The sequence below is a fragment of the Plectropomus leopardus genome, chromosome 4, assembly GCF_008729295.1.
Source record: "Plectropomus leopardus isolate mb chromosome 4, YSFRI_Pleo_2.0, whole genome shotgun sequence".
Taxonomy (NCBI): domain Eukaryota; kingdom Metazoa; phylum Chordata; class Actinopteri; order Perciformes; family Serranidae; genus Plectropomus; species Plectropomus leopardus.
Genome location: NC_056466.1, coordinates 31,223,629 through 31,246,392, shown reverse-complemented (window position 1 = coordinate 31,246,392; position 22,764 = coordinate 31,223,629). Strand labels below are relative to the sequence as shown.

The window sequence follows — 22,764 nt, the reverse complement described above, 5'->3', positions numbered from 1 at the left end:
TTTGATTTAATACATTTCTGATTTCGCACCGACTTTCATTCCACGACTCCTAGAACTAACCTCAGTCCTCACCGCTACATGCATCCCCTTACCTCTATCTGAATGCAATTATGAACTAAAACCTTTATCGTGAGGGTGAGCAAAATAAAATTTTGACAACACCTGAACTCATGCCTTTTTTTTCTACTCTGGCTGCACTGTGGATGCAGCATGTCAGCAGAGCAACAGTAGCTGCAGTCCTTCGTCACAATCTGCACTCGGCTGCAGTGCTTCTGTGCAGTCGGAAAGATTTTAAAAAGTCCAATAAACAATCAGTGTTGTTCACACATAAGTTCAAAGAAAACAGAAAGTAAAAAAGGTTGTTTCAAGATGTGGCTAAAACATGTCCGGTGTACCGGGTGAGGGACTTTCACATCTATTTGGTGAAGTTCAAATGAAATCTTGTGATGAAGTGAATGAATTACAATATCCTGTAATCTACACAAGTTCTTCACATAGATCACATGATCAAAACTGATCAGTCTCCAAGTGAGCAAAGTTAACCTGCTGAGAAAGACTTTGAGATGTGACCTTTAATCAAGATTTGTCTTTTCTTTTGTCTAATGCTTCGTTCAAATGGGATTAGGCAGACGGGAGTCAGACAACACTTTCTGAATGGAAAGAGAGAAAAAAAAGACGGAACACTAAAACAAAACAAAACAAACCAAAAAAAACTGTTGTTTACACAACACAATGGGGAAGACAAAATGTTGCGACCCCGCAGAGAGGAGTGGCTGTGTTGTCTGAGAAAATGTAGTTGCAGGCTGAGCTACACTGTGTTGTCTTTTGATTTTAATCACTGAAAACGAAAGCTCGTTTCAACTGATCTTTGATTTAGAATCTAAATCGTGACAATCCTTATCAACTACGCCATTTGGTGCAGAACAAACAACTGTGCAGCTATGAATTAAACCATAATGAAACGCAATTAATTCACAGATTCTTTTGCTGAGGATAGTTTGTGACAGTTAAATAAATATTAAAAAGCTTATCTGAACAGATTTACAAGATTTATTTGTCTGCTGATCCTACCAAATGAGGAATGATCCCTCTCCCACACAGTTATCAAAGATTATTTGGTAACCATGGTAACATGAATGCATTTTTTCTCATCTGCGAATAATTAAGAACTTAGTAAATTTTAATCAAAACTATTTAAGAGATATTTGTGACAAGTAGAAAGGATGAAAACAATCTGCAAGTCAAGTTGCAACAAAGTGCAACATGACTTGTGGTCAGCTTCAGTATGACCTCATCAAGCTGCAGGACAACAGGTCATAAAACTGTCCAATTAACAATCTGTCAAAATTATATAATATTCTTGGCTTAAAAGTTTAAAGGTATCCATTGCAGGATTGTCCAAAAAAAATTACAAAAAATACACGAGACTCACACAAAAGAAATCCCTCCAAGTCATCACTTCTGACCCACTAGAAGTGTGTGGCAGTGTATTCATCTGCAGACGCTCTGCCCTCTGCCTGTATTTCTCATTTTCTGTTTATTTTGCTGTGTTAGGGATGTTCCTGGGCACAGCTCAAAGGTAAGGGTCGGGATTTTATAAAAAGGTAGCAACCAGATGCCAGACTGTAAGTAGAACACATCCAAGAGGAACTTAGGAATATTACAGATACAGCGCGCAGGCTAGAATCTAACCTTGAGCCTACTAGAGAATGGTCTGAAATTCCATCATCATTAGCAAATGAATGGCAAAAAGACATGTTTGGTGAGGTTACAGTGACCTTGACCTTTGACCACCCAATTCCAATCAGTTTATGTGTGGACATTTGTGCCATATTTGAAGAAATTCCCTCAAGGCGTTCTTGAGATATCACATTCACAAGATTGAGATGGGCGCAAGGTCACAGTAACCCTAACCTTTGTTCCTAAAATTCAAATGAGTTCATCACTGAGTCCAAGTGGACATTTGTGCCAAATTTGAGGAAATTCCCTAACAGCCTTCTTGAGATATCACATTTATGCAATTGAGACAGACACAGTGTCACAGTGACCTTGACCTTCGGCCATTAAGTTCTGACCAGAACATCATTTAGTGCAAGTGGACATTTGTGCTAAATTTGACTAAATACCCTAAAGGTCTTTTTGAGATTTTGCATTCATGAAAATGAGATTGACGCAGGGTCACATTGACCTTGACCTTTGACCACCACATTCTAACCAGAACATCACTGAGTCTAAGCGGACGCTTGTGCCAAATGTGAAGAAACTCCTTCAGGACATTCTTGGGATAATGCGTTTATAAAAATGGGATGAATGAAAGGATAACCCAAAAACATAATGCCTGAAGCCATGGCTATCCCTGACTCGCAGGCAAAAATACTACAATATAGTGAGGCGAAATGCCCAGTGTACAAAGCTTGTTCCAAAAAAAAGTGAATATGGGGTTGGCTTCCACTTTAGCTGGTGATACTGTTAAAAAGCAGTAGTATGCAATTCCTGTATAGTATATCTTTAACACAAAAAGACTAGAGCTAAAAAGCACCAATGTTTGATGATTTGTTGATGGAACTGTTCTGCACCTTTAAACACAGGATATTTTTAGGCATCCATACAATCCTGGTCAAGTGGAAAATCAATATTTACAGGGTAAGCATGTGTTCCACTTCCACATCCGAGCAGCTAACACAAACACACATCTGTCTCCATTTTCCCCTAATGTTTGAACTTTTCTCCATCTCCTCTCATCATCTCCACCTCTCTCTCACTCTCTCTCAGTCTCATGTTCCCTCCCTGATGCCCACTGACTCTCACCTCCTCCGTGCCCCCCTCCCCTCCTCCTTTGTCTCCAGGTCAGTAGATCAGTTTTCAGTCTGGCTCATCGGGTGATCCCCGCTTTGGTTACCTCGTCCTTCTCACCTCTCGCTTACCCCCACCTCCTCACCTCCCCACCTACTTACCCTGCGAGCATATGGTCGGCAGCGTGACCTGAACTCGCAGTGGCTTTTAATAAATACATCAGTGCGTTGGTATCATCATGACAGGGGTCACGGGTCGATTACAGTGTGTGCGTGTAACCGAGAACGGAAGGGAGGGGTGAGTTTGGCGTGTGTGTTTCTGTTTTGTTTCTGCTTGACAGTGCCTTCACCCCTGTGACCCTAATGCACGCCGCATGTGATCACAGGAGGTGTGTGAGTGGATGCGATCATGTGGCAAGCCCGACTGCGTGGAGCGGTGACTGCGAGTCTATGACAGACGCTCATCATATTTAATCCTGGAGGGATTTCGTTGAAATGAAAAGCTGCTTTTCAATTTTATAATCCAGTAGACCTAATCTCTCCGCCAGCGCCCGTCCATACAGTCCAATTAGATGGACGAAAATGGCCAGATGAGTCGCCGCAAAGTCATCTCTGTAGCTTGTCCTTGCGGTGTCGAAAACGCTGTGACATCCCGTGTCATGAGAGCCTGACGCTGACCTTCACAAAGCGTTGTGAAAGTGTGCAATGCACAAAAAAAACTGCGCCGTCAACCCACCTGTTTCTGCTGCAGTCTTGGCCTTGTTAACAGAGCATTGATTAGACTTTGTGCGTGTGTGTGTGTGTGTGTCTGGTTCGATTCAGCCTTCGTGGCACCGCACTCTCACCCGCCCCACACACACATACACACACACACACACACACACACACACACACACACGCTGGGTCCAGGGAGAGAAAGTGCTCACTACAGTAAAAGAAGAAGTGGCACTAGTGAAAACGCTGAGTCGGTGTGTTCTCAGAGGTCAGTGTGGCGCAGGGAAGACGCAGAGGTAGCAGCGGCTGGGTGTTTAGATTTATGACCACGCGTATAGCAAAGGAAGCTGGAGAACGGCGGCAAAGGAACAAAAGGGTGAGAATCCAAAGCAGAGGTGAAAAAGCAAAAAAAAGGATGGTGCAAAGTGCAAAATTGAGACTCGCTGCAGTAAAAACAGAAAACTATCCAAAGCTGAAAGCAGAACTGCTGAGATCAAACAGCCACTATGACCTTTGTTGTGGTTGATTGAGGACAGCAGACAGGAAAAAGCAGTTTTGTGGTGCGGTGTGTGTTATGTGTGTCTGTGTGTGTGTGGGGTAGCGGTTAGAGGGTAGAACGAGGCCACTTTGCCCATATTGACTGCAGTGCCATGTGACTGCTGTGATCATTAATGTGTCCTGATGCCAACGGGTATCCTGATGACCCACATCTCAGCAGTCCACTCTCACTCTCTGGCTGCCACCCAAACCAGACCTCTCTCTCTCGCTCTGTCTCCCTCCCTTCCTCCCTGCCTGTCCCCCCTTATAAGCACGTACTCCAACCTTCTCCTTTACACTTTCTCCATCAGCATCAGGGCCGGGTATCGAACCTCAATACTGTTCTGCAGCAGACTGAAATGTGTCTGTGGCACTCAGTATCAAAAGCTGTCAAGTAGCAAATGCTTGCAGACTTGTTTACTCATTTTGTAAAAATCAAATACAGCCTGTTTTAAATCACAGTTTTGCTTATTTTAGACTTTATTTTTCTTCTTATTTTTACATGACATTTCACATTTGAGAACTTTGGCTTCTTTTGTTAAATAAAATAAAACATTTTTTGTAGAGAAGCAAAATAACGTTCATTGACAACAAATGAATTTTGATGCATGATACATTGCAATGGATAATTGTCACGCATTCTCTACGGTATTTTTCCCTGTCAAATAAACATTAAATGTAATAATTGATTGCCCTGTCAAATGACAAATGAGTTTTACCTAAGTTGTGGTTGTTTTGTGTCTCTTTGAGGTAATTTTGTGTCTTCTTTTGGTCTTTTTGTTTTGCTTCGTAATCATTTTGTGTGTTTTTGTGGTTGTTTTGTGTTGTTTTTTAGTAACTTGTGTCTCTTTGAGGTAATTTTGTGTCTTACTGAGGTAGTTATCTGTCTCTTAAAACTAATTTGGCGTCTTCTTTTGACTGTTTTGTTTTGCGTTGAAGTGTTTTGTGTCTCCTTGTGGTCGTTTTGTGTCTCTTTGTTGTCATTTTGTGTCTTGTTTTGTCATTTTGTAGTTGTTTGGGTCTGTTAATTTTATGCCTTATTGGGGTAATTTTGTGTCTCTGATATAATTTTGTTTCTTTCTTTGCCCGTTTTGTTTTGCTTTGTAGTCATTTTTGTCTCCTTGTTGTTTTGTGTTTTTTTGTAGTTGTTCAGGTCTCTAAGAGCTTATTTTGTGTTTTATTTTTATGTTTATTTTGTTTAGCTTTGTAATCCTTCCAGCTGTTTGAGGTTGATATGGGTTATTTTGTAGTCGTTTGGGTCTTATTGAGGTAATTTTGTCTTATTAAGGTAATTTTGTGTCTCCTTTTGGGTGTTTTGCCTGCTTTGGAGTCATTTTGTGTCTGTGGTTGTTTAATGTTGCTAATGTAATCATTTTGTGTCTCCTTGTGGTTGTTCTGTGTCTTTTTGTCGTTTTTTTGAGGTTGAGGTTATTTTGTGTCTTATTAAGGTAATTTTGTGTCTTTCTGAAGTAACTCTGCATCTTCTTTTGATTGTTTTGTTTTGCTTTGTAGTCAATGTTTGTCTCCTTGTGGTTGTTCTGTGTCTCTTTGTAGTCATTTGGGTCTCTTTGAGGTTGTTTTTTCCTGTTCTTTATTCATTTTGTGTACCTGTGGTTGTTTTGAGTCCCTTTGTTGTGGTTTGTGTCTCTTAGTGGTTATGTTTTGTGTCTTTGTAATGGTATTGTATCTCTTTTTTGGTTGTTTTTTGTGTCTTCCTATGGTGGCTTTATCTCTATTTATAGTCATGTCTTTTTGCGTTTGTTTTACCTGTTTATTTTGTCTCCTTGTGGTTGTTCATATCTCTTTAAAGTCATTTTGTGTCTCTTTGTGTTTGTTTTTTTCTGTTTTTCCTGTTTATGTTGTCTCCTTGTGGTTGTTTTGTGTCTCTTCCTCTTTGTTCTCCTGTACTGTGGAAAAGGAGGAGAATCTGAGGGAGCTGAGAGAACACGAGTTGGTGTTTGATTCGATGTGTATCTGATCCACCAACCAGCACATATTGTAGTTAGAAATCTTCATTTTTTAAACAGTTTGTCTCTCATTTACTTAATCCTCCCATTAAAATAGCACAGCTAACCAACAGTGCCTGGTAGCCAGATTAGGGAACAAAATCCAAAATATAAAGTTTGTACACCAATAGATTTTGTCTTCACGGATTATATAGATGCAGAATTACAAAGAAGACTGTTGACATATGACACCTTCTATCTTGAGTTATGTTTTTATGGTCACCCAAAGAATTGCTAAAATGTCTCATTTTTTAAAAGGGAGTTTGGCATAATGATAGGAGCAGGATGGGAAATAATCTGTAAAGGAATCTAGTTGTAGTCTTGCAAATAGAGAGTCTGCATGATCTCCAGTCTTTGCAACATCTTCAAGTGTGAGTAAAAAGTCACGATGTCTTTAGATGTGAGAGGCTTGCAGACTTTAGACTTTTAAGTCTTTTCAAAGTCTTCTAATTTATATTAGGCATAATCTACTAAAAAAAGTAGCATGTTCTTATACATACTAAAACTCAGGGATGACACTGGCCCTAATATCAAAAAATATCAGATGATACCCACCCCTGATCAAAATGCAAAACACACACACTTCTTTTTTTCTTGGCTCATGCTGCTTTTTCTCTTTTACTGCCCCTCTCTGCATGCACATATCTTTACCCCGCTCTTCCCATTCTGCCAACATCTATCTCTCCATCCTACTGCCGTGCTCTCATGAGTACACACTCTTACTCACTCTTTCACACTCTCCTCTCTCTTCCCCTGTTCATTTTTGTATTCATTCATTCCCATTGATATTGATATTCCTCCTCTTCCCTCTCCTCTCCCTTTCCGCAGTGAACAACTTCGATTTAAAAAAAAAAAGACCCAATACCGTTGACTGAGCTGTTTTATCATGTTGTTGCCTCTTTGATGCAATCTTGCTCTTCACCCGTGACGCCCAGTTTTTATTACTTGCTTTTTCTCCTATTTGGAGCACCCTAGTTGGTCTGATGATGTGCTGACTTCAGATAAACAGTTTTTGGAGTTTTCACTGACCCAGTAAAGTAGCTTTGAAATTCAAAGTCCTCCCTCTGTTCCCCCTCTTCCCATCTCGTTTACTCCATCTTCCTCCCCTCCTAACCTGCTATAATTCTCTCCCACTCCTGATCTAATGCTATTCCAAACTCTGTCAGCGCCCCAGTTCCTACATTTGGCACATACTCGCCACCTATTACTCCCCAAGTCTATCTCTCACTTGCACTCACATATAAAATGCATATGCCGTCATGAAATAAGCAGTCCCTCGAGCGCAGTGACAGGCACCCACCAACACAAACCTGCTTGTGTCGCCAAACTGTTCGAGTTAACAAATTCTGACACGTACATGAACGCAGTCATGCACGAGCGCCCAAAGTCTTAGACACACACACACATGCTGAGCTGTGTACGAAACTACTAGCTGCTGGATATTTTTTTAGATGAGAGGGGCGGAGGGCGGGGGCACACTCAACTGCAGCAGAGGAGTTAATTACTCCATACGATCAATAATTCATTACGCTGTCAGTTTGTGTGTCTACGCGTCTCCATATGTGTGCTGGCATGTTTTGAGTGCACGTAAGCATGAACACAAAACTCTCCCAGTAAGCATTTTCCTTCCCTGGGAACGGCAGATTAAGAGGATTGACTCTGTAATGGATTAACCTCTGGAGTGTGTGTGTGCGCGTGCATTCTTGTGTGTGTGTGTGTGTGTGTGTGTGTGTGTGTGTGTGTGTGTTGAGCGGGATCAGAAAGCCCATGTATGAATTGATTAGCCTAAGAAGCTCCTCTCCTTCCTCTTTAATGACCACATCAGCACTTTTTCACCACGGGGAGGATAAATGTAGAGCTGTCTGTCAAGGAAATGAGACGCCGCCCCTTTAAGAAGGGTTAGCTGTCACTCAAACGTCACTCTTGGGAGCACTCGCTATGGACTAGGGAGACCCTGCTGTGTCAGTGTGTCCAAGATGATAGATGGTGCCCGTGTGTATGTGTGTGTGTGTGTGTGTATTAGCGTGTGTGCGTGGGTGGAGGGGTGAGTGACCGTCTCTATGCAGTATTTATTTGTCAGCAGGACTCCAGCTTTTAACTGCAGCTTCTCAAGCAAACACCAAAGCTAGCGCATCCATTATCTGTGCAACTAATATTGTTTACGGAATAAACATATATGCTAAATGGAAGAAAGATAACAGCTTGACAAGGGAAACTGAAACACGAAATGACCAATTACGCTGTCGGAGGCAACTATTCGCCCACTCCCTCTGTGTCCTTACTCCAACTGAACTCTTCAGGGGTTTATACGCACGGTAAGCATGTGTTACACACACGCACGCACTTACGCACGCAGTCATGCATGTATACACAGATGCACATTCGCATATTGTTCAGCTACAGTAGGGGGCTGACTCATGTCCCCTGCATTAGATCTTGCTAAACAGTGGGCTGATGTTTGACATGGAGCACACACACGCTCTGACAGCAGGGTACCGTCACACTGCTCACAGGCTTAGGATGCTGACAAAGACACACAAGTGTGCGTGCATGCATGTGTGCGCACACACTGTCAGCTATTTTGTGGAGATAAAATGGTGTTTAGACGTTAGCGACGGGGCGTGCGGTAGAGTATGTCAGCAGATGTGCGAATAAGAGATGAAGCCGCGGAGAAGGAGGAGGAGACAGAGATCAGGAGTCAGAGAGCGGACAAAGTGTCAGAAAGAGCTGACAGAGATTTTTTTTAAGATAGATTTGAATAAAGAGGGGACAGAGCAAACAAAAACTAGATTTGCCACCCATCTCCCTCCGTCGGCAGCACAGACGACGTGTACAATCAGCACAGTTTCAAGGCTGACACCCAAGATCAGTGTCACCAATTCAGTGTCTGACCAAATGTCTCTCCTTCCGTCCATGAGTTATGACATCCAGTAATGGCCAAAAAAGTGCTTTTTCAGAACATTATGATGTCAGTGAAGCTGATCTTTGACCTTTTGAATTTTCCAATGCTATTACTTCATAATTTTCTTCTATTAAACATATTTATATATTTTTTTCATAATAAGCATTTTTGAGCTTTGGCCAAAAACATGTCTTGTGAGGACAGTTCATTGCCGCGTCCAAGTGAACGTTTGTGCCAAATTGAAGGAAATTCCCCCCAGGGCGTTCTTCAAATATCAAAAACACGACAGACTAGGTCACAGTGACCTTGACCTTTGACCACTAAAATATAATCAGTTCATCACTAAGTCTAAGAGGCTGTTTGTGTCAAAATTAAAGAAATTCTCTCACATTCTTGAGATTTCACTTTCACAAGAATGGGACCAGGTAAGTTGACCTCGATCTTTGCCCTTCGTCCACCAAATTCTTCTGAGTGCATTCTTAAGTCCAAATGGAGGAAATTCCCCCATGGTGTTCTTCAGATATTGAGTTCAAGAGAATGAAACACACAAAGTCACAGTGACCTTGACTTTTGACCACCAAAATCTAATCTGTTCATTGTTAACTCAAAGTTATGCCAAATGTTGGATGTTTGTGCCAAATTTGAAGAAATTCCCTCACTTTCTTGAGATATCGCTTTCATGAGAACGGAATGGACAGACATATAGCACATTAAGCAGAAAAATTAAGACGGTTAACATTCATTTCGGGATTGTGCAGATTGTTTCATCAGTTTTTGGATCCAGAACCGTCAAACTTTAAGGATGTTTGTGCCAAATTTGAAAAAAATAAAAAATAAATAAAATGACGTAAGGTGTTCCTGAGAATGCATTCACAAGAATGTGATGGACAGATGCACAACTGGTAAATATAATGAAAACATAAAAATTGAGGATCTATACAGAGTAAGTCATCCCAGTCCCTCCCCAGAGCTCCTACCTGTTTGCTGTACTTGTTCCCAGTCTGGCACCCATACTCTGAGCACTGGTCAGATCCTAGGGACATGGCATCTGCATTGCCACTGCCCCCGCTGCTGCTGCTGCTGGAGCCGGCACTCCCCACACAACCCCCGCTGCCCACAAAGGTGTTGGAGGGAGGCAGGTCCTGGACTGCTTGGTGCTTCTTTCCCTCAGCTGGAGGGGAGTGGGGCTGTAGATTCACTGCCGGGAGAGGTGAACTGGATTTGTAGTGCCTGGCCAGATCTGGGCTTGACTGGTGCCTCCTGCCGCCACCCATCCGCGGGCTGCCGGGGTCACCGTCCATTGCACAGTAGCGGGCTGCCAGGCGCTCACTAGCGCTGCTCAAATCCTCCTCATCGTCGTCATTGGCGTGGCGCCGCAGCCCGTTGACCGTGACAATACCGCTGTAGAGCGATCTGTCCGCCTTCCCTCCTCCTGCAGCTGCACCACCGCCACTTCCATTGCGCTTGTCCCGCCGTGGTTTGCGTCCACGGTCTGACCCCCTGCTGCGGCCGGCCTGCGGTTGAGCCCCCGGAGGACTGAAGAAGTCCTCTTCTGGCTCCTTCTTACCGGCCTCGTAGCCATTTTTGCCTTGAGCACCGCATTGCCGAGCTGTGACTACAAGGAGGATAACCAGGATGACCGCTGCAGCTCCCGCCAGGACACCAATAGCTACACTGAGGCGCTGTTTCCCTAATGCGCGCTCGCTGTCTGGGTCCCCTGCAATGTCCAGTGACAGCGGAGCCATCAGACTTCGGGCCACCTGGGGTGAGAGGTAGAGAGGAAAGAAAGGAAGGAGAGAGAAATTGCAGAGTAAAGGAGAAAAAGAAACAAAGTGACAATGAGAAAAACGTCTAAAAGAGCGGCTGTAAAAGATGACACAGTGGGTGTGAGCCACAGAGAAACATCAAACAGCATCTTCCATTTAATTAAACTCATCACCGTCTTTATGTGGAGGAGCTCCTCTATTATTCCCAGACACATAGAATGTCACTAAATATATAATTGCTCTTGCTTCCCAGTTGCAGCATTTCAAGTTGTAATTCTCCATTTGTGATTTCGCATCATCTGCACTGGTGCAGGAAATGCCCGAGATTAGACTGTTTCAAGCTGATTAAAAGAAGAAAAGGAAACTTAAGGTCAGGGAAACTTGAAAAAGAAAAAGTAGGAGAAACAGTTGATAAATGTGCAAATAAAGGCAAAAGACATGGTATGAGCGTATCCCCAGAACACAAACACATCTACTGTCTCATCAACCAACAATGTCCCTATTGTAAAAAAAAGATAGTGTAGGCGTGGATTTGTTAAGGATTTGTTATCACAATTTTTTGCACTGAGCACTGGATGGATAGACACATGGAAGGCTACTGTATATGTGAGCGCTCTATGGAATAATTTTAGAGACATTTTCTTTATCCTCTTAGAGTTGTTGTTCTGTTGGGCATAATGGTTTTATTTTATGGCAAATCCATAATGGTCCGTTTTGACAAATTTATATTCCACTTATAAAATATGTTGTGTTTGGGTTTAAGATACAGGGGACAAATAACAACGACCTTCTGTTTATGAACACACGGCTGAGAGCACGCACACACTCAGACATGCTCTGAGCTTGTACACTAATAAAAGGATCATTACAAGAAAGTGGGTTATGCTGAAGCACAAACACAGCCATTACTGCTTATGGAGCCTCGCTCTACAGGAGACAATGAGGCTGTGGAGTTCTGGTCTGCAGAGCTCTGCTGGTAATATGGGCCAGGGTCATGAATCTGAATATATCTAATCAATACATAGCAACTATGTTGGGAGAGTCATTACGCAGAGACCAGACAAAATACAGAAACACACACACACACACACAATCACTAACACACACACACACACACACACACACACACACTGGAATGTATGCATGGAGCTATCTGAGCCAACACATTGTGTAAGCTGTCTGTTAGTGAGACTACTCATTCTGCAGCCCTGACACCTCGTCTCCAAGCTCATACGACAATTCCTTTGGCCTGTCAAGACTGCAAATTATATACTCGTGTAATCCCTGCTGCCTTAAGAACGGTGGGTAATAAGGCCCACAGGAATAAAGAGGAGAGAGACAGAGAGTGAGGAGAGAGGAAAGTTACATTTGAGCTCCTGTGGTTTGTAATAGGTATGGGCAATATATCCATTTTACATCAATGGCCTATCGTGATATGAGACGAGATACCATCTTAGATTTTTTTTTTGTAATATTTTAAGTGTTGTCTTTTCATGGTTTTAACGGCTGCATTACAGTTAAGTGATGCATTTTTTTTTAACTTAGCAGTCTGTTTTAGCTGATTTATTTGCCTTTGCCCACTTAGCATCAACCCCAATAAACCAGGAGCCCTTACCTCTCTGTTTTTGCGCTCACATCTAGGGGTATGGATTTGGGATTCTTGTTGGGATAGAGGGGTAGGGTAAAGTGATCATGTGGCCACATGACCCTCCAAGCAGTAGCAATGCAATACAACTGTTTGACCACAATGAAAATTGGCTTCAAAGAACAACACACTTTCAGGAGGCCTAGTGTAGATTGTTAGTATAAGAGTATGGCTAGCTAATGTTAGCCTGCTGAGCACCGGTAGAGGCTGGGTCATGAATCAGTACTTGTTTTGATTTGATGACTTGTTTGATCCATTTATAGCATGAAACTTAAGTTGTGAAAAAATCTTTACCGTCCATGGTTTTCTCTCTCCATCAGATAAATGGCAAATGTTACTGTGATAATACCGTTACTGCCATAGCTGCATCTGTTTACGTAAACACTATTAATGACTTCTAATGAGGTACCGGGGTCTTGAACTCTTCCCCTATGTCCCACATAAGGGAAGAGTTCAATCACTAACCCTTGAAACTCTGTTCTGATCAGTCAGAGGGGCACTTGAAAATGAGGAGAAGGGGTAAAATGAAGAAATGGGGTTGGGCCTTTGTCATTATATCCACATTACTGACGATTATTCATTTAGTCAACCCTACAAAATTATCTCAAGACTGATGTAGAGATATTTGGCCAAAAATGTCTTGGTATTTGATTTTCTCCATATCGCCCTGCTCTCGTTTGCAATAAAAAACTACAGTATAACCTGGAGTATTGGTAATACTCCAGAGAGTTATGCTCACAGGACTGCATAACTTGATTATTACATTATCCACGGCATATTATTAGACTCTCTCATATAGAGCCACATTATTCACTCTCACTTCCCGTTTACCCCCGAGCTAAGAACGGGGCCGTGTTATATTTCATTGTTTCATCACCACCTATCTCTGGGTTAAGTTTCATTGTTTTTGAGCTGAGTTGTGTTTGGTTCTATTCCATTATTCCGCTTCCACTGCAGCGGGCCTCTCCGCCAGGCTCCGCTCTCCCCTCAGCCCCATTGTTCATCTTTTGCCTGCAGTACTTCTTTCCATTCTCATTCTGCTGGGCATCTCCCTGGCTTAGCGCATCCCCGCGCTGTCTGCCGTATTGTGTGTGCAAAACACAGAGAAAATAGCGACGCAGTGCCATATGTGCGTATACTATGTGACAGAACAGCCAAGTTTTTGTGCATGTGTTGGGAGCGCGTGTGCAGGCATATCTAACAGGGAGAGGCATTAGTATGGCTGTGAGACAAGCCACATGCTGAGTGCGAGCTATGTATAGTTGTCCAAGTGCAGGTGTGTATACTATACGTGCATCTACAGAAGTACACTGTTAAGCAGGCTCAAGTGTAGGCTCTACCGCCACGTTCAAGTGCATCCCTGTGACGCATCCCAAACTCCCAGTGGAATCTTCCATTCTGCTGCATGAGCTTTGTTCCGGCTGGGCTTTAACACCACCATCTATCTGCACCACTCTCCAAGGATTCTGTTATCTGCATGTCACTGCAGATGCCGATGCTGCGTCCGAGGCAACAAATTCTCCCCGGACCACACTATTGACCCAGGTGCCTGATCTTGGTTGTAGCTCAATGCATCCCCAGAACTAAGAGCTACAGTTTGGTAACTGAAGGTATTATTCATATTCATAGAAAGCTGCCCAGAACTCCACATATCAAGATGAAAAACTCTTGATCTGAGATGAAACACAAACTGTAAGCACGTGAAATATCACCAAGAGTCTTAATAAGAATCACAATACAGTGTACTTCTGATGTTCCCCAAATGACAACCATATCTAAAGTACCACAACTATTTCTAATTCCTTCTTCCTCTAACTCTGCAGTATCATATTGTAGCTAATTACCCAACATGTGGTTCACCCAGTACTGCTGGATAGAAGAGACTGGAGTCATTTTCTGCCGCGGCGCTGCAGCAGAAGCAGACGTTTTCCTTCCCTAATTACATCTGGCATCCATCCACCACTCAGTTTGACTTCATTATGAGATGGAGGTATTCTCTCTTCAATGACTTCTACTCAATTACTCTGCCAAGTTCCTCCCTACAATCAAACTAAACTATGCATATTGTAATCAAAGACGCCTTTTATATCGGGGCTTGGACATATTACACCCTATTGTTCGATTCAATGGTCGCGGTCATTTAGGCACGCCGCAGTTAATTCCACCTGTCAACACCATTGTTCCACCGCTTACCAAGTGTTCTGTTCTAATCCTCACCCCCTTGATTGTTCAATTTGTACTTTTCATTCTACTCTTAAGTGACAGCGTTACATTCATGAGGTGTTCTACATACTGGCTGCTGCTCAAATACGACACCTTCTATCTGTGCTCGGTTGTTCGTCTTTGTTAAAAAACCACAACACTGCAATGAAACACAACATTTTTTTTGGAGGCCAAGTCGTCTCCATATGAGGTGAGTCAAAACTCCCAAGCTGTGATTATACAGGATGTGTTTTTCTCCTGCCAAAACACAAGATTCAGCTTGTGTCGTTCAAAACAAGGATACTGGAAACTAAGGCGAGGCACAAATAGCAGGGTGTTATTGTAGTTGCTATGCTACTATCTAGAATGGCTGTATAGAAGCATAATTGAAAATAAAAGATGCGCCAAAGTTTAAATTATGTACTTGAAAATCATATACGTTCCCCCAGGAGCTTCTATTTTTTGGTCAGAGAAACACTCTTGAAATGCAAACTTTTCAGTTGAGAAGGTCTTTCTGCAAACATCTGCACAATAATAAGGTATGTTCTTGAAGATCACAATCCTAAGGAGTCTTTCTGCACACAAGTTAGAATGTAATAAAACACATTTTTTGAGTGTGGGATGGCACATTATTTTGGGCTCCCAACACAATCGGTGTTTGACACATTTTCAGAGATTTCTGCCTCTTCTCCGCGTGACTATTCTTTTCCTCACAAATGTCTCGGAGCTAACTTAGGCTTGCACCGCTTACGTCATGTTACATGCACAGACCTGACAGCTGAAGACCTTTTCCCCAGAGAAAATATGAGAATGTGTTCTTAAAACCAAGTTTCAAGTGGGGGGTTAAAACCACAAGCTTTTAGTCTCAGAACAGAAAGCTGCAACCACAAGGCCACTCAGGCGATTTAATTATTAGTCAATACAAATTACTTTGCCCACACTAGAGACCAAGTTTTAGTAATTATTACCTGCCAGCATTTATAGCTTAGCTGAACATTTTTTAAAGCATAATGGGAAGTTCCTTTGATTAATACAATGAGGGCAGAAAGGGAGAAAGATTTCCGCCAGCGTAACACACGCTAAATTTGAACTTGTGTTATTTCTGGTATCTTGGTAATGTCTTTGAGTCGAGTCAATTACCTCCTCACTTCAATTTGGATCCGTCCAGCCACCTCTAATCTAAACCAACACAACACACCAACCAACACAGATTTATTCAACAATAGCGGATGTGTTAGTACACAGGTATTTTCATGTTCCCTTTGTTACCCTTGTAAACATTATTCATTCAGAATTTCAAGTGGTTTTCAGTTACTTTTCTCTAAGTTTGACCACTTCTGTTCTGCTGAGAATGTGCTGCCTGACACAATGAAGACTCCCAAACCTCATCAATATTCAGGGCTATAGTGAAGAGACACTGCTAAAGTACAACTTCTATTCAAATGAACATACTTCAACCTACTCTGTATTAAAAGGCCAGAACTGGGACATCTCTAACACTCACCCCTAATGCTCTCTCTCTCTCTCTCTCTCTCTCTCTCTCTCTCTCTCCCCCTCGCTCTCTCTCACACACACACCTAATGCTCTCAGCTCCAAGTTCAATGTACCATAAAAGAAGAGCCACTCCAGTAATAACAGTTATTTTAACCACATCGTCATTATAAGAATGCATTCTGGACAAAGAACATTCAAACTACAAAGAAGCAGGCATTGCCAATAGCCTTCAAAAGAGAGCTTCTTTATCTGGGACAAATATAGACACAATTATTTCCCTCAAAAATGGGAAGAAAATTGCAACACCATGCAGACTGTAGAAATTGTGCATTTATCTCATTCTATCAAGAAAATAATCTTCTTACCAGCTTTAGTTTAAACAGCCACAATCAGTTGTCATTACCACCCTCCTTCATTGTAATGTGTTATCAGAGTGGCCATTATTTGAATGGATCAAAGGACAATATCATCACTGTCATTATGGGTTATCATTTACCAACTCTGTGGAACAATAGGGGTCTGCACATACCAAAAAGCACACCGGGTTTCACTGCCTTTTCTACCTAAGACTTCTTTTATACAAGGTGCATGTATTTTTGACATTCTGCTGAAATATATATCTTTATATATAAGGATTACCTGTGCATCCACTAGAGTGGCGTTGGCCAAGCTCTCGTTGATGAAGACATGGACCAGGGCAGTGGCACAGAGAGAGGGGGCCCCACTATCATTGACCCGGACAACCAGGCGATGCAGACCTCTGTGGCGCCGCTCCAGAGGTTCTGCCAGAGTGATCACTCCGTTGGTGTGGCCAATTTCAAACAGTCTGAAGGGATTTCCTCCCACTAGAGCATAGCGAAGGTCTGCATTTGGGCCAGTGTCTGAGTCTATGGCTGTTACAGTCCTGACGATGGTGCGGGCACTGCTTGCAGGCGGAAGGAGGGTGTAGGACTCATTGGCTGGAGAGGTGACGGAGGGGGCATTGTCATTTTCGTCAGTCACAAAGAGCGAAATGGTGGCAGTGGCAGTTTTACGAGGCTCCCCTCCGTCAACGGCCCGGACACGGAAGGTGTAGGTGGAAAGCTTTTCACGGTCAAACGATGCAGAAGAGAAGATAGTTCCTGTGTTGTTCTCGATGGAAAACACCTCTTCTTGCTCTTTCTCACCACCTTCGCCTTCCGTGTTCCCTCCCATCTTCTTCTCATCAGTTCCATCCATCTCAACAAACAGACTAAGTTCTGCGTTCTCGCCTTCGTCAGCATCAGTCACGGTGACCATGCCAACTGGGCTGTTGGCAAGCAGGTTCTCTTTCACGTAGAATGTAAAGATTTCCTGAACAAACTTTGGTGCATTGTCATTTCGATCGGTCACCTGAATGACAACAGTTGCAGAGCCTTGTAGAGAGGGCGTACCCTTGTCCTTGGCGATAACCCGGAGTTCATACCTTTCTCGCTGCTCACGGTCCAGAACCCCAGTGGCACGGATATCTCCATTATCTGCATCTATGTAAAATGGCCCGTTGCCAGCAGGGTCCAGGGAGTATGCAATCTCCGCATTCTTGCCACTGTCTGCATCTGTTGCCACCACAGTGACCACCCTTTCACCAGGAGAGTTGTTCTCAGCAAAGTGGACCTCAACGACGCTCTGGGCAAAGGCTGGAGCATGGTCATTGATATCTACCACTCTTACCATCAGTGAGCTGTTGCTGGACAGACTGGGGCTGCCAGAATCTACTGCCACAATGGTAACACTGTACTCTTTGGTGGCCTCGTAGTCCAACAAGGCTGAAGTATGTAAGAAGTATTTTTTCTTATTCCTGTGAAAATAATTAGAATAAAACATGTTACATATGTAGCTGCAAACTTAGATTAAAATTTTACCGATCTTGTCTTCAAGGAAGCTGTACAAAATAGTATTGCACATATTTTGCCAGTAGTCATTGTGCTGGTCTTTTCCTGTGGAATGTTCTATTACATGCTCACAAAATGTCAGAAAATAGTGGAAAAATTCTCAATATCATTCCAGGGGGCCAAGGTGAGATCCTTAAAAAGTCTTATTTTTATGTCCAAAATACTTTCCAGCGCCCAAAGATATATAAAATACATTGATTTGAAACAAAGAAAAGCAACAGACTTCTCATTCGAAAAGCTAGGATCCAGAGATTTACTGAAAAAATTTGCTTGGATGACTGAAACGCTTTATCTATTGTCAAAATAGTTGGCAGGCAATTTTCAGTCAATAGACCAATTGATTAACCAACTAAACATTTCAGCTTTAATATGGCTTGGTCTTTAATACAGCCTTATTTTTAGAGATCTTCCTGCATGACTGCAGCCATGTGCAAGGTAAAACAATAATAGTGGAGAAACTGTGACAGATTTTTTTAATTAAATGTCTTTATCGATTTGCTGAAGAGCTTTCATGATTATTACTTTGACTAAGAATTTCTTTAGTCAAGGACAGCACTATACAACAACCAGCCTTGTTGCACAGGTGTCATAAGCAATGGCAGTGATATCCTAAGATGGCCTTCACTATTTTACCTCACTCCCTCCATTCAATAGCTTTAGGAAATATCTTTACAACTGCCTGAAGAGCACTGACATTTGCAGCCTGCACTGCACTAATAATATTATTAAAAAGTCTAAAGCCCTTGACTTAAATGAATAGTTGCTCAAAGTTTACAGATTGTATGCCATTCTAACTACTCTGCAGCCTTAGTGAATGAGTGGCACTACTTGAACCAAGCTTAAATGAAATCTGCATGCAACAACACTCCACTCTTCTCTGAATTCTCTGTGGAAACGAGAAATTGTAGCAATTCCTCCTAGAGCAATGGAGTGGGTGAGACTCAAAGCAACTGCAGGATGAATGTGAAGATGTCAAGGTCAGAGAACACATATGGTATAAAAACAGCACCAGCCCCTGGTAAAAAGACATAGTGTTTGTCTATGAAGAATGCTGAGTTTTGAATTTGGTAAAACTTGACAAAAAAAGGTGTATATATATATATATATATATATATACCCGGGAAGTCACCTAGGAATGACTCAATAGCTATCTGTAAATCAATGTAGAGTTCCTGAATAAATCTAATCAAGGACTGTTTAGTAGAGCTCTTGAGAACACAGCGCTAAATGGCATGTCAATGAACCAGTGCCTTATCATTATGGCCATTTTCTTAATGAATAATAACCAGTTTAGAATTAATTGTTCCTGGTATCTGTGAATCCAGTGCTTAATGGCACATATCCAGATAATATTTGCTTATTATGTGCACAGCTGTTTTTGTCCCCCTGCCCTCAGGTAAAGTGCTGCATTATACTGAATTTCTGTTTAGAATGCATCATTACTTCATGATTACCTTATCATTACTTAACCATTTTTTTGTGTTCCCTCAAGAAAAGTAGTGCATCATCCTACCCAAATGACAGCAGCTGATTACTAGATGCAGGTTCATCAGTCTGTTTTCAAGTGTTATCGACCATAGTCCTTTATTCTGAGTAATTTAGGCATTACTTATTCATAAGTTTGATAGTTCCTTTCTTTAAAATGCCTGAGGGTGTCTGCAGCTTACAGTGGGGGGTTACCTTTGTTTTGGCTCACCTGTCAAAGGCTTCATCTGCAGGTAGGGGTGGGAGCGCTGTTTCACCAGCTGGCTTCAGTGTGAATGGGACGTCTCCTACAACTGTGCACGTCACAGCCCCATTTTCTCCTTGGTCTCGGTCTGACACCTGCACCAGAGCGACTGGCGTGTCCACCAGAACGTTTTCCGGCACTAAAGCTGCTCCATCCCGAACAGGGATCCGTCCAATCTTCCGGATCTCTACCACTGGGACATTGTCGTTTTCATCCCTGACAGCCAAAATGACCGTGGTGCGGTCAGTGCGTGGTGGCTGACCCCGATCTCTGGCCGTTACTGTGAACCTCAGTTGAGCCACATCTTCCCTGTCAATCCTGTGAAGGACACTCAGCCATCCGGTTGCTTCATCCAGCCGCAGGAGTCGCCTGACGGATTCAGTGGCAGCTCCGAAGACATACTCCACCTGCCCATTGACTCCAATGTCACGGTCTGAAGCTCTGACCTGAAGGACAGGTGTGCCTGGAGGAGCGTTTTCGGCCATTTCTGCCTCATATGTGGACCTCTCAAACTGTGGGCTGTTGTCGTTGACATCAGTGATGGAAACACGGAGCAGGGCTTGGGAGGAACGGGGTGGGTTCCCTCCATCTCGAACCCTGAGGACAAGCTCATATGAGTCCTTTTGCTCACGATCCAATGTGCCTTTCACAATGAGCTGTGGCTGTTTCTCGCCATCTGGTATATCTGCAACTTGTAGCTCAAACACAGTGCTCCTGGGTCCTCCTCCATTATCTCCACTTCTGCCCCTCCGATCCCCAAGCCCATCCACTCTAGCAATGGTGCTTCCTCCTCCTGTGCGTCTTGTTGCACTTGATCCAGCCGCACCATCTTGGATCAGCTCATAGCGGTCAATACCATTTCGCCCAAAATCCCTGTCTGTAGCAGTGGGCAGAAGGTAAAGAGTTCCAATTGGCCGATTCTCCTCAACTGATAGCTGGAGCACAGGTGAGGGAAAGGAAGGTGTGTTGTCATTGATGTCTGTTATGACCACACGCCCCTCAAACAGGTCCACCCAGCTCTGCAGCGGCCCGATCACGGACACCTCAAAGTCCAAGAAACACTCATTTTCATCAAAAATCATCTGGCACTGTGGGAGCTTCTCTCTGTCGATGCGCCTTGGTCCTGTCGTCAGCTCACCTGTCACATTGTCAATCTTGAAGAACTCTGAGCCACTCTCCAGGGCGAAGGTGACGTCCCCGCTGCCTGTACCGGCCGTGAGGCCCAGGTCTGCAGCCACGTTGCCGATCTTGACGTCAGGTGGGCCCTCCTCCGCCACCCGGTACCGGAGAGCTGAGTCGGCACCCGGTAGCTGAGTCAGCAGCTGCAGCACTAAGACCACGAGGCTGAGAGCCTGCGCCGCGGAGGAGTGCACTGCACCAAGCCTCTGCATGGCTCCTTCCTTCTCTCGCCTCTCTCCTTTCCCCGCTGTCTGCCTCTGAGCTGAGGCTTGTCTTTGCTTTATTGGTGTTTTGTGGTGTGGTGTAGCTCACAGCGTGGGTGTTTGATTTATCCTTTCTTACCTTCTCCCTATCGCTCTCTGCGGACTGCCGCCTGAGGTCCGGGGAAAAGCTTCCGCACTCTCTCTGTACTTCACTTCAGCGGTGCAGGGCTCCTTTCTTTTATCCCCCCTCTTATTCTCTTTTTCGCAACTTCTACTATAATAATAATTTCTTGCTGGGCTGTTCACGCCACAAAGATATCAAAAAATCCATCCTGCTGCGTAAAAAAAGGAAACAACTAATTCATCAGCCTTTGATTAATCCACTTCACTCTTTCTTTCCCGTAAGAGCTATCCCGCTGTCACCCCAGCACGCTTGTCAGTTCATAATGCCATTTGTAAGTTCTTTTTATTCCAGTCACATTCGGGACAGCGGCTTTTCTCGCGTTTTTCACAGTTAGAAACTGCAATGCAGCACCGCACAAAAGGAGAAAAAAAAACAACACTGCTCAGCTCTCCGGACGATGAGGGAAATTAACTCACATCCCTCACAGAAGAGGGTTGAAAATTAAAAAAAAAAAATAAAGTCTTTGGGATGAAGCCACTGGATCTTTTTCTTACCTTTAGATCCAGCTGCCTTTTTCCTCTTTTTTTTCCCGCAGTGGAGCAACGTGCCAAGCCGTCGGATTCCTTCACGTAAGTTATGTGTGCTTCTCAGAGCGAGTTTCTCATCCTATTTTTTCCCTCATAAAACTAAAATAAAAAATCAGAGCCTCTCTTGGCGGGCTAAAAATGGAGATTCCGACATCATCATCAATTTGGCGTAATCCTGTGGAGCCTGTGTTCGGGATGGATGTCTCGGTGATGGACCCGAGTGTAGATGCGTCTTTTTCCAAGAGTCCCGCATTCTCTCTCTCTCTCTCTCTTTCTCTCTCTCCTCCACATGCGCCTCCTCCTCCTCTGGCTTTTTTTCCCCTCTCACCTGCACTGCTTGGGACTGCTGCTGCTGCTGCCGGTCTCAAGCGATGCTGCAGTCTCTCTCTCTCTCTCTCTCTTCTCTCTCCTCGCTGCTACTGCAACATTTTTTTTCTCCCGGCCGCGTAACTCGATCGCTGAGCTGTAACGGGAGAGGCAGCAGAGGCGGTGTTGGGTCGCCGTGTGTGTATGTCGGTTACCGGGGACAGACCTCACCTCCCCCCTGTCATATAGGAAGATTAAATGGCTTGGTGTCCCGGCTGCTGACAGCTCCTGGTGGGAAAATATCTTTATTCACACATTCATACAAAGGACAAAGAGAGACGGGGAAGAAAAGAGAAGTGATCTGGCTTTAATACAAGTCAGCTCAGTGCTCAGTCACAATTCTGCTGGTGCAGCTCTTTTGCCGGGGCAAGTGTAGAAGGCTTCATTCATTCTTTTCTGCGGGAGACAGAAACGGTCACATACTCTCTGATGGGGAATTACTATGATGCTCACGGCCTACAGTCATTTATTCTGATACACATAGTGCACTGTTAAATGGTCCAGTCTAATATATTCCACTGTCATTATTTATATATATATATATCCGACTACTGCAACTAATACTGTAATTGGAAAAAACCCCCAAACATGTATATATTTCCTGTTTA

At 43.4% G+C, this 22,764-nt stretch overlaps 1 protein-coding gene across 1 annotated transcript in view; it reads right to left on the bottom strand.

Moving 5' to 3' along the window:
• The window catches only part of pcdh7a (protocadherin 7a), a 56,950-nt gene extending 34,880 nt beyond the window's left edge, over nucleotides 1-22,070 (bottom strand). The window contains exons 1-3 of the mRNA XM_042485206.1: nucleotides 19,665-22,070; nucleotides 16,698-17,874; nucleotides 9,929-10,711 (exon numbers count right to left, since the gene is read on the bottom strand). Coding sequence (XP_042341140.1) covers nucleotides 9,929-10,711; nucleotides 16,698-17,874; nucleotides 19,665-21,088 — 3,384 coding nt within the window. The 5' untranslated portion in view covers nucleotides 21,089-22,070. The remainder of the gene's footprint in view (nucleotides 1-9,928; nucleotides 10,712-16,697; nucleotides 17,875-19,664) is intronic.
• Nucleotides 22,071-22,764: the final 694 nt, after the last annotated feature.